At 37.1% G+C, this 16,875-nt stretch overlaps 1 protein-coding gene and 1 long non-coding RNA gene across 7 annotated transcripts in view; both read right to left on the reverse strand.

The window, feature by feature from the left end:
* The window catches only part of DENND1B (DENN domain containing 1B), a 171,383-nt gene that overhangs the window by 118,883 nt on the left and 35,625 nt on the right, over positions 1–16,875 (reverse strand). For all 6 annotated transcript variants that reach the window (XM_049807720.1, XM_049807717.1, XM_049807716.1 and 3 more), the window contains exon 3: positions 8,336–8,379. In XM_049807720.1, coding sequence (XP_049663677.1) covers positions 8,336–8,379 — 44 coding nt within the window. The remainder of the gene's footprint in view (positions 1–8,335; positions 8,380–16,875) is intronic.
* On the reverse strand, positions 1,433–8,059 carry LOC126041693 (uncharacterized). The gene is made up of 3 exons (XR_007506978.1): positions 7,960–8,059; positions 3,473–3,588; positions 1,433–1,945 (listed from the first exon to the last, which is right to left on the reverse strand). It is a non-coding gene; the product is annotated as an uncharacterized LOC126041693 (long non-coding RNA).

Here is a 16,875-nt window from a genome sequence, read left to right on the forward strand (position 1 = left end):
ACCAATTACATGTGTGGCCCAAGTTCCTTGAGCTAGAAGAATCTACAGCCAAAAACAAGGAACCAAGAAAGGAAATCAGATTCTAAGAAACCTGCTATGATTACCATTTCATAATTGCAATTATTTGTGATATTTTTATAAAGGAAACAGTTATTTCTTGTTTTACAGGCATCATAGGTCAACAAGAATCACTTGTAGCAATAGTTTTTCAGTTCTAAATCCAGGTATTATCAACAGTGTTGAAAAACAAAAAAAGATGAAACAAATCCAAGACCAAAGAGGGACAGGAGCACTAACATATCCCTTATGTTACCAGATGCAGACAGATGATTATCACAAAAAATAAAATGCAATGGACATACAATTAGACGTATTTTTTCCCAAGGAGATACGCAATGTACATTCACCTCACCTATGGCTGAGCCTGTCCAGACCATCTGGCTCCTGGCTACTGCATCATTGCTAGAGATTACTCTGTAACAATGTCAGGTTGGTGTTTCTGCATGTGAGCACGTGTCAGCCACTTCAGCACAAAGTCAATCAGCTTAGCTCCAATATAGCATAAGCCAATTTTTGAACAGCCAAGAGAAGGAGGAGGCAGCTTCCACTGGCGAGCCAGGCAGCACAAGCAGCTACCAGCCAGGAAGATTTTCAGCTGCTTCAGTCTGATTCATAAGAATGAAACTGTCCATGCTCAGTGAAGACACAAATCTAACCCAAGTATTCACTGCACTTACTGAAAATTAATAAAAATCCTGTTCCTACAGCAGGATTTCTCCATAAATTGAAAGAGGTCTTCCCTCTCCCCAACTTTAGTCTAAAAATCAAGAACTGACACACCAAGTCTGCACCGGCCCAGTATGTTTTCTCTAATAGTGGCCATTATTACCTAGTGAAGGGCAAAGGACAGAGATAAGCATGCAACCTAACCTCAGAGAGAGGTTATTTCTCAGATGTGGATCTTTTGTTACTGATTGTACTTTTATTTATGATAGCAAACAAAATGACTCGCACAAAAACCAGAAACGCGACACCTCTGCTTAGGGAAGAAGCAAATAGAGTCCACCAGTCAAGTAGTTCACAATGCCTTGAGAATTTATACAGAAGTAATGAGTACCAGAAATAATTATATTCTGATGGATCATTGTATTTCCCTTCCTGATACCCTGCCTGGAGCTGCTTCACCTTCACTTATTGCTCGTCCAAGATCCCAAACCATGTAGTTAGGACCCCTTCAGCTGCAGTCCACTAACCACCCTTGCCTTGCTCGTGCTGCTGGCTACGTCCCCTGCTGCTCCAGTTCCTGATCTCAGTCCCATTAAGTCTTGTTCTTTGGCACCAGTGTGCCCTGGTTCCTTGATTTCATCATACTTGGATTATGACATTTGATACCAGACCATTTCCTAACATAAGTAATATGTAAAAGAAAGTTATTTTATTTAACAAAATATAAACAAATTATTTGAAGTGACACTTCAGTGTCAGCAGCAGTAACAGTGAACCAATGTGCTTCAAATGCTCCCCCAGTTCTGCAGAAAACTATCATCAAGAAAAGCAGAGCAAGAGCCAAGAATCAAACACGGGATTCAGGAATATTCCATCCAGTACAAACATAAAAAAAAGGCTGAGCTAGTTAGGATATTCTTCAAAGAGCAGCAGTAAGCTTGAGACACAAGAGCAATGCTGAAAGTAAAACAGAGACAGCATATCGAAGACTGAAGTGGATGGAAGGTATTAAGCAAGTAGGTGAGAAAGTATAAAGTAGAACAGAATAAGGAATTAGGTAACATTAGACTGGAACATTCTGAGGGCACCCGAGGTCAATCAACAATGACATCACACATGACAATTTGGCAGTCTTTCTGGAAGACGTTCCAAATGATTGTCATCACTGTTTCAGCCATCAGTTAGTTTTTTCTTCTTTGGTTTGGCACATCACCGAAGGCTGTAGGAATAAGCCAAATCACTAACAGTTATTTTCGATAGGCTGATACACAATATCTTAAAGACAGTCAAATATTAATACTGTACTTATTTGAGCAAACAAGAGAAAAGAACATGTCTACAAAATGTAGTCCCTCAATAGCACAGCTGTATGATAAAAAAATGGTTAACATATGCATACAGTCTATTAAAATGCACATAATTTATTTGACTCAAAATCAAAACATATCTAACAAGTAATTCCATTCATCTGGCCCTTTTTCACCCAGCCTTAAGATATACAAATGCATGCCTTTTCACCAGAACACAGCAGCTGGGAATGAAAAGGAAAGCATTCAAATGATCATTTTCACATCATATTCCATCGTCTTTTCACCAGCTTCTCCCCAGTCTTTCTTTGAGTCTCATTCTGTTACAAGAGAGCTGCATTTTAGATCAATTCATATTTCCATAATCCACACTGCTGTTTCTCCCTCTCCTCCCCAGGGTGGACTAACCCCTGCATCCAGAACTATGGCTTACAACTGTCATTAAGACCTGTAACAAAAACAAGATAACAAAAGAGCTGGTAGAGATGACGCTAGCCAGTACCATATGCTGATCAAGTTCAACATTTTTAACTTAAAAGGTCTATAAAACAAAACTGCCACAATCCTGAAAACAAGCATACTTGATGTTACCACCTGTCCTCAAAATTTCAAGAAAGTTCCAAGTTTTCAGTATTGGGCTTTCATAATTTTAAAAATAAAAGTCTCAAATTAAAGATTTATTCTGTCTCTCTTGGGATGAATTTAAAAAAAAAAATTGAGAATGCACCTTGGAATATTTACATCTCGAATGAGGTAAGCGTCTCAGTGATCCTGAGTGTTCCCAGCATGTCTAGGTGGGCAGTTATTTCACAGAATATTTATCAGGACTGGACAGATCTTTTCTGCTCACACAGTCCAGTTAGCAACTATAAATAGACCTCAATGTTTTTCTGCTGATCCTCTATCAGCTGTGATTTGCATAGACAGAAAGCATTGCTGTCTTAAAACACACAGTATTCTTCAATAAAAAGAGTATGTATTTCTAACACAAAGTGTCAGGAAATCACAGGAAACTATCTTAACCTGATAAAGCTTACTTGCAATGCACAAAGTTGCCATCATCTCAGCTGGGTTAATTGTTTTCCTCTAAGTTACACAGGGATTCAAGTTCCAAAATATCCTTACGCTAAACAATACATGTAACATTTAGACAAAAATACTTTTGAAAATTAGTAACCTCATTAGATTGATTCCTCCTTTCTCATACCAATGTACCCAAATACTAATCAAACTTATTAACACACAAGCAACAAAATCCCAAAGCCCTTTTTAAGTTTTACTGATAAAACCAAAAACACCTAGTTAGCACAAACATTTGAAACATGTATTTAATGCCTCATCAGAATAAAAGAACAAAGCCATCAAATGCTGAAAGCCAGTGAGATGCATCCCCTAACAGCACGTCTGCAGCCTTGAAAAAAGTGTAAACAGTCTCATACCTCCTGGGTTCCTGCTGCTCTCTCAGGAGAGCGAAGAGGGACACAAAATCATCGCAACTGGCTTCCACACGTTATTTTGACCCAGGCAACAGCCTTTAGCTTGCTTCTTGAGATTACTTTTTTTAAAAAAAAAAAAATAAAACTTGTGCTATTATTTAAATCTTTAAAAAAAGAATATAATCTCTTTGATATTGACCTAATTTATATAATTGCTACCACAATCCATGCAATTAAATATTTCACCCTGCAATATACTGAGAACTTCGACTCCAATCAGACATTAATTTAAGCCAGGCTTAACTTTCAATAGTTAATACATACATTGAAAGTAAAGAGTGCGACTAATGCTTTGCTAAGGGAAGGCTAATGTATTAGTACTTCATAGGATTTATCCCTTGAGCAACTGATGTTCGCACACATGCATGTGCATCTATATTTTTACATATACATATATTTTTACATGAATCTGATAGATTTACATGTATAATATCAAGATTTAGTACTTGGGTCACTACAGGATAAGGAGCAAGGTTTATTGCTCACAATTCAGTGGTGAATTTTGCATAATGTGATACATTAAAAATAAAAACCAGCTGTTATGATATAAAATATGAGATAATAACACAAAGGGTATTACAGTAACTTCATTGAAAACAGTAGATTCCTCACATGGGATGCCATAACTGGTTACTGATCTGCAGGGTTTGGTAAAAGCCTGACATGAAAAAGCAGATTTAGTCTGCTTGACATAGAAAGCAGACAGCAAGAGAAGACAGGATGATATCTGCAACACAACTAACAATCTAATGCAGAGTCTTAATTCTTTCTTAACCCACAGCTTCAATCAACAACCCCTTGTCATATTTTATGTTACTGAAGTGGCTTCTGGTAAATCCATCTCCTGCCATATTAGCTATTTATATCATCTTTCTGGTGAGATATTTTTCACCAGCAGAGAAGTGGCAGACTAAATAAAGAAATTATTATGTGATTAGAAGGGAGAAGAATAAAACCTATTCAATGGATCACTGTCTATACACCATATACTCCGAGACCTATTGCAGACAGAAATTACTTTGGGCCAATAAGCAGTCAGATTAAAAAGCAACTGAATTCTTACACAGCTAAAAATAATAACCAAAATAGTTGTAATTACTAACTTATAAGAAACGTTAGACTTCACATGCTTCAAAGGTGAAGACAACGTAGAAAGAAGCACTGCCTCTGGCAGAGCCACTAACACCTGCTGGTGCTATCAGCACTGTGCTCTTGTCCTTCCTTGTGCCAACTCTACTCCGTTCCCCAGGAATGTTTCAATTCAATGAAGTTACTGGGAGCTTGAGTGTTTTTATTTCCAGAACAGCTATGAATAGAGGCATACTGGAGGCATCTGGACACATTTGACATCAATAGAGCTTTGCCACTGACTCCACTGCTGTGAGGAGATAGCCAGTGTCAACAGATCTCAGTTCTGCTGGGTGACATTAATTTCTGCAGAGATATATGTCTTCTTTTTCAACAGTTATGAAGTATGTCATTTTGGAAGCAAAGGTGGTGTTTTCATTTGGGTTGCTTCTCTATAGCACTTTAAAAATACTTCATTTTTAAAAGCGACTGGATTATTTTCTCTGTATAGACTTCCATTTGAAAATGAGCTTGCAAGTCTGAAATTAAACTCATCTAACCAGCCTGAATAAACAAAATAGGAATTTCAAGATTAAAAACATACGCATCTTTTATCATTAAAATTTCATTGAGCACAAGGGGAGTTTTGAACATACTACAAGACAGAGCCTGTAGGCACATACATTCAAAATATATTTTAAATTAGAAAAAAAAAATTTCCATGAAATGGCTACAACCCATTCCTCATCCAAATGTGAGCTTGTGAGGATAAACATAGAAGAGCTATATATGCTGAAATCAGGAATCTTCATATTTCTTCTACAGTGCTGAGATTATTCAGAACTTTTTCAACATTGTCAAACTCATGTTTATAGCATTAATGCCAGTACAACAGTAAATTGTAACTCTATGATGTCTCAAACAGATCAGTTCTGCTTTTGGGGTACTTTTTAAATAAAGATTTTCTTTGAAACAGTAGCATGGTTCTTTGTACTTAGAATTCTACCCAGCGAGTTTATTGTTTAATTGATAGTTTTGTGAGTCACTAAAAAGTTAATTAGTCCCACCATCAAAAACGAAACAAAACAAAAACAATTTTCTGAAATACTCCTGGCAAAAAGTAGTATTTTTTATTTCCTGCCTTGAAGCATTACTTTTTTTCTTTCCCCATTCTGTGTTTTTCCTTTTTCTTTCTTATTCTTGCATCTGAAGAATTACCAGACAGAAAATAAGTGGTTTCCCTGCAGTCTTGGCAGATAAGAAAAATCAATGAATCTTACAAATTCTTTTGTGGTAGCAAAACTGCACCTTAATATTTCCTTTACTTAATGGACTGCACGTGAGTAAATGATTATGACAAATCACTAATCTTTTCTTTTTCCTGATTATCTGTAGTTTCTACATCCCATCCAAAACAGACAGGATGTTTTGCAAAACAAGATTTTGGAAGGTCAACATTTAAGAAAAAAGAGATCAGAAGAAGAATACTGCCCAGCCTAAAAGAAAATGGCAAGCCAAAAGAATAAAAGAGAAGATTAGGGATGATTAAGCATTGGAAAGTTCAGGCATACTGAGAGGACGAATGTGAGAAAGAGAAGGAATATATCAAAAAGGCTTAGACAAGTTTTCTTTGCATTATGAAAGCAACAAAAAGGTGACATGATAAACTGTAGAAAAATTCAGGAAGAGAAGAAAATATTTTGCCCGCTGTTATCACATCACTATGCAAACAGACAGCTCTTAGATTTTGGGAAGGATGATTCTTTGGGATACATCCAAAAACTAACTCACACATTTTACATTTAAAATAGAAAGGACTGGAAAGTAGGATGGAGAATATTCTTTTTCTTTCCTTTTTTTTTTTTTTTTAAATATTCTCCCCACAAACTTCCACTGAAATTAGCCTTGACAGTTTTAGTGAGATCTCATTTTTTTAAAAAATTAAATCTGGTAGATATTCAGGCCTCCAGTCCAAACCTACCAAGTTCAACATACACACACATGTGCTCGTAGAAGGCTTCTGCTGATTTTGCTTGACTACTTAGCTCAGGGGTTTGCTGTAGAAGCTGCTATATATTCTGTTCAAATCTAGTGGTTCTAGTAGGAAAATTTCCCTTGCAAGGATGAGGATTAAAACATACTGTTTCCCAGGAAAACAAGCAGTTTACCTGAAACACTAGATTGCCTACACTGCTGAGACACAATGTGCAGGCGTAGGTTTTTCACAGCCCAAAGGCAGAAGGCTGCGTGAGGACTCTGTTTCTTATAGATTAGGTATGTCTATTGGATCTTTGTATGACTCCCCTCCAGTCTTTAGTGGTCTTCATCTTCTAATCATTTTTCTGCACCAGCTGTTCTTTGAATAACCTTCGACTTAACTGAATAAGATCCTATTTTTCTTCATACATAATTCCTCTCTTTTTTTTTTTTTTTGTTTTGTTTTTGTTCTTTTTTAAGATCAAGTCTTTCTTAGGGAAAAGAAAAAGAACAAAACAAACTAGAAACTAAGAATTTAAATGACAGTGAAGATGATCATTCTGCAGCCAGGAAAATTATCAAAACTTGCTGGATGTCTAGCTAAGAACATATAACAGCACAGTTTGTTCATGCACCATTTATCACTATCTTACAAGCTGCACATGTTTCTGACTAATGCTATTCCCTAACCAGACATCCTACCTTCTATGTTTGTGTATTTATTCCTTTCATCATGAATCACCTTACAGCTGTCTTTATAGAATCTTGTATTATTGATTTAAAAAAAAAAAAAAAAAAAAAAAAAACCAACAATTTATCAAGATCTACTGTACAAAAATATTTCCAGATCATCCATTGTGGTGATATTACCAATAAAGAATATGTTTGATTCAGTATCAGTCTAAAAAGAAGAGCAATGAGAGACACTGAGTCAGAAATATTTATTCTATTTAGTGTTTTTATGTATTTTTGTTTACAAAAATAAAAATATTTCCAAGGAAGAAACTCATCTAAAAGTTGCTGAAATAATAAAATCTAATCATTTCATTAAATTTTAATATTAGTCACTTTAATGAAATAGTCCGGGGGGGGGGGAACCAACTAATTAACAGCTTTGCTATCACTACAAACAGTGAAATAATACATCAATCCTGTAAGTATAAACTTTCCTTTGAGAATTAATTATAGATAGAAACTAGGATTTTCATGCTTTCAAAATCATTAAGTTTATATCACTGTCTCTTACAAGGGTCTGAGGATTATTTTTTATTCCCAAGCAAATAACTAGGGTATCTCTAAAATATTATTAAATAAATATATAAGAAATTGCATTGTAAAGTATTAAAGGAACAGGATGCACAGGTTATGCTATTAAAAGTACCTACGTGTGCAGCTCTTCAACTTTTTTGTTCTGGTGATTTTTGTTAACACATTTTATAACATCAATGTTTGGCAAAGTTTTGTTGATAAATTGTCCACATTTTCAATCCTACAACAAATAAAAACACAACACTTCCAACAGAAACAGCTTATAAAATACTCTGTATTGAAAATAAGGTGATACAGAGAATTAGTATGATATACAGTGCTCTACAACCGCTATTGCATATTCCTGTCACAAAGGCATTCTAATCACCAAGCCACCAGTTGGGTGAAGACTTCCTCCCCACTATCATTAGCATTTGCCTCTCCACAGCTGAATAGGAGAGCTTTTTTATTATTATTCTAACATAAAAAAAAGTTCAATCTCATGTTTCCAACCTGGTCTCCAAAGTCCTCTGGGAACTTCCACAGTACCACTGGATCTGTAAATAATTGACAGACAGCATTAATCAGAGGCAAAGGAACAGAGTATTACAGTCAGAGTACATTAATATTAAAGAGAGGGTCAGCTTAGCGTCAAGCTTTGAGGCAAGTGTAAAAATGTATCTAAAAACTAAGGAAGATACTAGATTATTAAAAACACTTATTTCATATTTATGAAACTATATGTTTATTGTTTTACATATGGTAGCAGGTTATAATGTACTGAACTATTTTCATATTCAACTCTTTCTTTTAGCCTTTGAGTACTTCATTTTTTTAAGCATGTGTTCAATTTTCACATTTTAATTTAATTAAGAAATAAAGTGATACAAAACCTCTTTCAATCCAAGGGAAAAAAAGAGATGTAAAATGATAAGGGGAAAACAAAGATCTCTATGAGGTATAGAAAAGTGTCATTGGTGATTTTAAAGATAGTACCAACGTAACCAGCACTCTCAGGAAAGAGTTTAGAAAAGCTAGCAGGCTTGAGTTTTTCTATTCAGAGCCATTTAAAATCTGCATTTCAATAATACCTTAAAGTTTTCATTAACCTATTATAAACTGTTAATTATCAACATAATCAGTGTTATTTAGGCTATATATTAGTCTACAATTAACATTATTTTGAAGGCACCTAACAATGACCTGAACCATAACCTTTCAACAATAAACGAATTAGGCTCTTCACCCCCCTCAAACCTTTTAATCTCCTGTGATACCAAACCTTCCTGAGGTGCTACCATTAAACTGTACCACAAACACCCAGGAAGCTTCACAGCAGTTCTAAACAACAGATTAGCAGCAGCATTTGTCCATGTGCTAACAGCAAAATTACCATCTTCCTGCAAGGGAGACCCGGGGGGTGCCAAAGCCTGGACTAGTGGGAGAGCTCTCCGATTTCTGCTCCTGCCCTAGCCAACCAAGCAGATACCCCCAGCCGCTGACCACGCTGCCGACGACAGCTCTGGATGTCAGAGGACAGGAAAACGAACGAAGAAACCTGCCAGTAAGTGCCAGGGGACACTGCCTGATGAGAACTGCAACCTCTTGGCTACCTCAGGAGCTGCTGGGATTCCTGTCTTCTGAGGAGCCAAGACCTGGGAAACGTATTCAGATTTCCACTTCAGTCTCTAACACCAGCACTGTCTGATAAATCAGAAACTTACTTCTTATTGCTACATTTTACATCAGAACCAGAGGGTTCTCCACTTTTGGCAAAGTGTGGAGGTTTCTACTCTTCTTCATCCTCCCACGTATGTTCGCTGCTGCAAATTGAAGCTTTAATGAAAGGCAAGCACCACTGATGGTTTTTTCAGTCCTAGCTGCTGATTTCAAATCCTACTATTCAACACGCAGCTGCTGCACCCGCGTTTGCTGCTGGCCCACTCTCAAGGAGCTGGAGACCGAAGCCAGCATCCCTCCTTCACCCAGGGCCAGATGTTAAGCCAACAGTGGAATACGTTTCAAACGTGTTGCAAAATTCAACTTGTCGATCAACTCAACCTAATTCAGACCCGATTTTAATCTAATTCAAATCTAATTGAGATTTTAGATAAAAATGTGGCCATTTGACTCTTCTTATTGGACAAGCACGTTTCTGCTCCTAAGAACATCCGTGGAGGGTTCTGCAGCTATTATTTATGAAAGTGTATGTATTTTGAACAAGGAATCTATCTATTATGGGGAGCAAGAACTCTCAGAGGCAGACATGAAACAAGAGATGAGATGGTATGTTTATAAAAATATGAAAGCCAATAAATACAGTTACTTAAAACAGAGGCTTTTTTCCCAACCTATTTTGTGTTTGTTTAAATCACAAACACACTTGTGTAATGACCAGATAGATACAGGAAGAGTTTAAATATCTCAGTGCCTATACTGTAAGGGATCTCTTTTTTTTATTCCAATTTAGTATTATGAAAAAGAAAGTAATTATATATCAACAGTGATCTCTGATAAATTTAAGAAGCAGCAAGCACAGTAACAGATATCAAATACTCAGTGTTAAGTAATTCATAAATTACTAAAAACCACTGACAATTGTGCAGAATCCAAAAAAAATAACTTAAAAGAGCTAGGCCATACATCCACAAACATTTCAAGTATAAATTTCTCTACAACTGAGCAATCTCACTGCACTCCCACTACCAGCTACTCGTTGGTGATCCCATACCATCGCCTCTCTCCTGCTGGTGCAGACTCTTCCATGGCTACACACTGAACTAGATGAGGGAACTGACCAAGACCAAACACCAACTGCCTGGAATTTTTCAGGTCAGCGTCAACTAGATCAGTTCCCCAAAACCGTTGGTTTTGTGCTAGAAAAAAAGGAAATAAAAACAGGGAGTGGGGAGTTGTGGTGAGAAGAAAGTGGGACTGCTCCACCCAGCAGCAATCCAGCCTTAAGCATTTGCTAGACCTCACGAAATACAAGCTGCTTACTAGCCGCCTCTAGTTCCATTTCTTATCACCTATTTCTTGTTCAGAACTTCCCAAGTCTTGCTGTACCATTTATAGTTGCTTCTATGGCAAAACTTGAAAGCTATTGCCTGCGACTAGGTGCACGAAACGTTCTGCAGTAAGGCAGGCTGACGGAGCATCACCAGGGAGGAGCGGACTTGGCAAGCTCGCCTCTTCGTAGCAATGAAACCAGGCACATTATTTTGGCAGATGTGAAGTACAGTTACATGAGAAACATTTAGTATATCGAATGCTTTAGCAACACGCTAACAAAAACATGGGGTTTTCTGATACTTTGTAAAATGTTTAATGTATAAACTTCTAAATCTGAAAGAAATGTAATTTCTTTCTTTCACTGTTCTTAGTGGAAGTATAACTGCCAGGCTTCAAAAAAGGAAGCAGATCGCAACAGCAAAACCTCCAAGCATAATTTTTAAAAGGTCACAATCTGGATCAAAGTACAATCTCAGAATTAAGCAAAATTTGGCTCTAGGTAACTTGGGGTTTGGGGTCAAAAAATTCATACTTCAGTGAGGTGCCAACAGAGCTGAACAGCATTTCACAGGAGCACCCTTTATCTACTGGCAACAAGACCAACAGCTCCAATAACTTCTTTAGTGGCCTAATACACTAACAGATATAAAACCCATGACTATAATTTAGAGTTCTGCTGAGCTTGCTATCTTCATATTAGGGCTTTCTCATCCTACTCTGGTCTCACCTGAAATGATAAATACAACTCTAAAGTAAATTCCAGTTCACTCACCTAGAGGTATAACAACATTTATTTTCATATCATGAAAGGATATTTACATCGTGAGAGGATAATTAAATTCATGTGATCTAAACAGGCAGAATAATGCTCTTAGTACTCCTTCATGAAAACAAAAAAAGGCCAACATTTGAAAAAATATCCCTAACTCAATTCAAGAAAAACATTCAGTGCTACTTTCAGCAAAAATTACACGCCTCCAAGACTTGCGCAACTGCTTTGAGCTGAGTTTTGCAGTTGTTATTACTGGCTTTTAACTGGTTATTTTAGTAAGTACTCATCATACATTTATTAAGTAAGAAAATCTGATGTGACTTGTGCTTCAAGCAGAAAGGTTACTGTACTCTTTTTATGCCTTCACTCTCTGAAACCAAACCCCATCACCTATAAAAAGCCTTGGGATTTTATGATAATTATCCAAGTCAGGGACTGGGCTTTTTTCAAAATATTATGTTTGTTTCTGCTTTTAGAGTTAGGCTCAGGCAGCATCTGACACATCTTTGTGGCAACTTCTCACAAGTGCTGCAAAGGAAGAAACAAAATGGTACTGATTTAGAAATAAAAAGAGAAAGTATAATCCGATTCTGCAACTTTATGCACTTTATTTCAGATTTACAAAGACCGAATTTTGTTTTCCCTGAGGATTACTTTCCAGATACTCCATCTGATCGGGCAATTTTATGCTGATTTATTTTATGGGTGAGACCATGAGAATCACTTCGAAATAGCTGTTGCTATAGCCATCTGAGGAACTACTGAGTTCCTCCTCGTTTTCTTTTTCTAACAGACTTCTTGGGACAAACACACTGTGCCAGTTCTAAGCAAACATAGTAGTAGTAGGAAATTGTTAAGTGCACACATAAGATAGTTTGTGCATTGCATGTGTAAATAGATAGATGCACGTACAAGCATCACTTCTTCCTATGCCTGCTGCATCCAGGACAGACATTTCTTACCAAAGTACATCTTAGGATGTGCCAGTAATGCTTGAAAATTCCTTTGCTAAATATCCTACAGCATCGGAAAAGTACATCTCCGAGGTGCAAATCTCACACCGCTGCAAGGCTGCAGCTCAGGCACACATTGCTGGACATAACTTGTGACGACTTATTTGACTACTTTTGCATCATTTGTGATCATTTAAGTCTGCCTATACATATTTTAAAAGAAAGCTTTTCATAATAAGATTCAGAAAGAACCAGTTAAGCCCCCGAGGACAACAATTAGAAGCAGATGCAACTCTTAGTACAAGTCAGAAGAGAGACAAGCATGGAAAGGTTTGTTGAGGGACCAAGACTTAAGAGTACAGTGTACTTGTTACAAAGAGGAAAGTGAGTCATATGCAATGCTGCAAAACAAAAGTATTCAGAACGTTGCAATCTAGAACTGCTCCACAAGAAAAATGCAGGCAAGCATGGCACATACTAAGAGAAGAGGAAAACATATGCACACCCTCAGGGTAATTCCTCTCCAAAAATCTATTCCCATAGCAGTAATTTCATACACCATGTCACCCGTATTTTTAGGAAAACCACTTCTAACACATTTTAACTTCTGTAACAAATCTAAGAAAATATAAAGGTACTACTTCTCATGACAGAGTAGATTAGAGCAGTGCATTTGGAACTATGAAAAAATAAAGAGAAAGCTCTGAGTTGTAACTTCCCCAAAAATTCAGTAAATATACTCTGAAAATACTCTTCTCAATCATTAAGCTTGCAGATTATACACGTCACCCAAAAATACAACAGGATAAGCTAATTAGCGCACATTCAATTTGGTAATGGAACAGAAATTACAAACACATGCTGAGAAACATCATCTCAGGTAATTCTCTTGATAGCAACAGAGAATAATTTCAGACACAAAAACACAGCTAAGGTGTAAAAAAAAAAAAAAAAAAAAAAAAAAGGATTAATTAAGTAGTTCAATATTCTGCCTGGAGAGGAGGAATCTTCATCCCTGTGGGTTTTATGGAGCAGGACAGACAAAAAGACTGCCAAGCAGAGTTGGGCATGTCTTGGGACAGAGGAATGGACTAGATGACTGCTCAGTATCCCTCCAGCTATATTTTCTCTGATGCTGTAAAGATATTCATTGGAAAAAAGATGTCAGTGCAGAGTGGAAAGAAGAGACTGGGGCCAGGAGTTATGGGGGTGGGGAAGAAACGCAGTGAGGAAACAGAAGGCAGCAAAGTAAAGCTTATTGCAGACAGTTCTTCTTTCTTGTCTGGAAAAAAAAAAAAGAAGTTCCAGATTGTTTTTCTTATGTGAACACGAGAATGCAGTTAATAAAGCTGAAATGATATATCATTATCTCAGTGAACAGCTTTATAAACACACATTTAAGCAATAAGCAAGATTTCTTTTGTTAGAATAAGTAGTTTTCAGCAATAAGAAATTAGCTCTTTAAACCAAGTTTTTAATACTGCTATTGTTCAAAGGCAAAAATCTGCTACATAGTTAAAATAATTTGACAGAAACCTGCAACAGTAATTATAATGATGCTTTTGTATCAATATAGTATTTTATTACTACAAGGATTCAGAAACAAAATAAGAGATGAACTGTAATGTGCAACCCAAGCGTTTTCACAGATGAAACCATCTAATGAAAAAACCAGCATTCACATAAAAAGATTACTTCTTGCAAAAAAAGACTTCTGTATATTATATTAAAATCTGCTTGTTAACAGCTTCATACATGAAGTGCCAGAGGTGCAGTAGGAACTGCTGTCAGGAAGATCTGAGTGCAACAGTGGTCTTCAACTCCCAGGTTTGGGGGATCAAAGTGGAGCACCCGCCACCAGCTGGAGGAAGAGCAAGACGCCGTGGAAAAGGGGGGAAGAAGGGAGTTACAGTATTTTCCAAGCATCAGTAATCAAAAGAAAGAACAAGGACAAAATACATTGAAGCAACTACATAAAAAAAGTGAAACTAAGGAACACTCACTAACTTCTCTGGCACTTAAAACCTGTCAAATTAAAGACGATATGCAAATGAGGGTGCCACTGTAGAAAATACTCGAAAGTACACTTTTATGCAAATCATGTAGTCCATGTATTTTTTGCTCATCAAAGGAATACTGAAAGAAAATTCTACAGGACTGTTAAGTCTATTCTTACTTTAACTATTCTACAGAAAGCTTATTGCAGAATGCAACCACATGGTTTTCATGAAAGCAAAAGAAAATCTATTTACAAAATCATATCAAATCTTAACAATCCAGCACCTTCAACTTCTTTACTCACACTTTACCCACTAATGGGCCTTCCTAAATTGCCACCACAGTTTCAAACAGTTGCTACTTCAGCAAATAGCAAATGAACATGAGGCAAAAAACTGCTGCACCGAAACAAGTATATTGCCCTGGAAAAGTCAACTACTTCCACCCAAAGACCGATAATATTGAGTGCTTGACCACTGACAACTTTAAGAGTTAAGTACTGACACTTTACAACCATGTCAGTTACAGAAAAATGTTAACAAGTTTCAGGAATTACATTTGCCAGCTTTTCCTTCTGTATATTAATACACTGAGATTTTTCTGGGTCTCTAAGTGCTTACACAGTAACCTCAGCAGCACATTTGAGCAAGGTGCTGAACCTGGACTTGCCTTTCAAAATAAGCTACAATGTGGCCACAACGCAGGAGCCCAGTGTCTCCCTTTCCCTTCCCCATGCCAGTGGCCTCTGCATTGTCTTCAACTGATTGCAAAGCTTATAGCCCATTTTGAAAAATTATTTAGACAGTGAAGGTACCCGACTCTCACTGGCATCGAAGGAGGTATTTGGAATGTGTGACTTTCAACATTTTTCCTTTTACCTTTTCTCATATAAAGTGTGAACTACATGACAACAGTGTCAACAAACACACACTAAATACTGCCCTTTAAGAAAGGGAAAATGAAAAATAACATTTTAGTAGCCTGCCTCGGTTCAGTAGCTGTCGCCTGTCGTGGTTGCATATTTGCAAATCAGAAATGTGATTTTTGTATCAGTGACTTTTCAGTCAGGTTCAAAAACATAATTACAAAGACTGACTCCTCACAGGTAAGATGAAAACGTCTTCCTCCCGCAAGGAAGCCTTTCCTAAGGAAACTGCCTTTAACTGTAGCTGAACATAAGCTGGGCAACTGTAGCTGAACATAAGCTGGGCAGGCTTTCAAGTAAGCTGAAAACCGTATCACAGTTTAAAATAATTTCTGTAGGACTTATGCTTTAAAAATGCCTGAAATTATAAGTAACCCAAATTACTCATGGACTTATCAAGTGGCTTGGAATTTAATTGCATCTTTTCACAGACATGTAACTTACTAAATGGTTTCAGGATACCAGTGCTCACAACACGTTTGTGGAAATTCAGAATTTTGTTTCTCACATGGGAAAATAAAGATACAAACCACAACTGTAAGAGTCACTCGGTCTTTAAACAAAAACCACACACACCACACTCTACTCTACGCAAACACAACTCGCATTTGAAGTCAGCAGGTCCAGCTCAGTCAGCTACTCCCAACATTACATCAGGGCAACTCCACAGCTTTTACATGCAGGTCATTACTACCTCGTCAAAGCATTAACAGCTCACAGTCTGTACTGAAATGTGCGAATCTGACATGTGTACATCACACTGTAAAGCCCTGCAATAGAATTACTGATTGTAAAGTTTACCATAGAATATTTTCAAGTACTTCTACTTTTAAAGTATGTGATACCAGTTCCTCAAACTACTCAGAAAATCCAGGATGTGAAAACAGTGCGCAATATAATATTGTGCTCCACCTAATCACGTGCAAGGCTCAGCCTACCATACTGTAGAGATGCAGGGCTTTGTCTGACAGCACTACAGGTTTTGGGCCTGACAGTTCCTCTGATCTTTCCAATTTCCCTGTCTGTAACACTCTCAAACTAGGAAATAATTACTTTTTCCCTTTTATGAGCGAGTAGATGGTTAAAACTTCTAGCCACAATTTGCCACCTCCTTCAGAGCTGCAGGTCAATCCCTTTTTGCCCCAAGAATTTGTTACCGCTGAAGGACAGAGCAGTAAGTCATTTCAGCTAACTAGGGACAGAAAGAAAGGGTCTTTTGGCTGCAATGCTATTAGGCATGCTTCAGGATAAAACCTTAATCAGGGTGAGAGTTCATTGCACAGATAGTGCACAGATAAAATTAGTATCTTCGGCCTTCTTTGGTCTCTTCACAAGATAAGCAGGAGTTTCTTTTACCTGCTAAGTCTTTAGAACGAGCTTGTAAAGTCTGGCA

Source organism: Accipiter gentilis, chromosome 8 (assembly GCF_929443795.1).
Source record: "Accipiter gentilis chromosome 8, bAccGen1.1, whole genome shotgun sequence".
Classification (NCBI taxonomy): Eukaryota; Metazoa; Chordata; class Aves; order Accipitriformes; family Accipitridae; genus Astur; species Astur gentilis.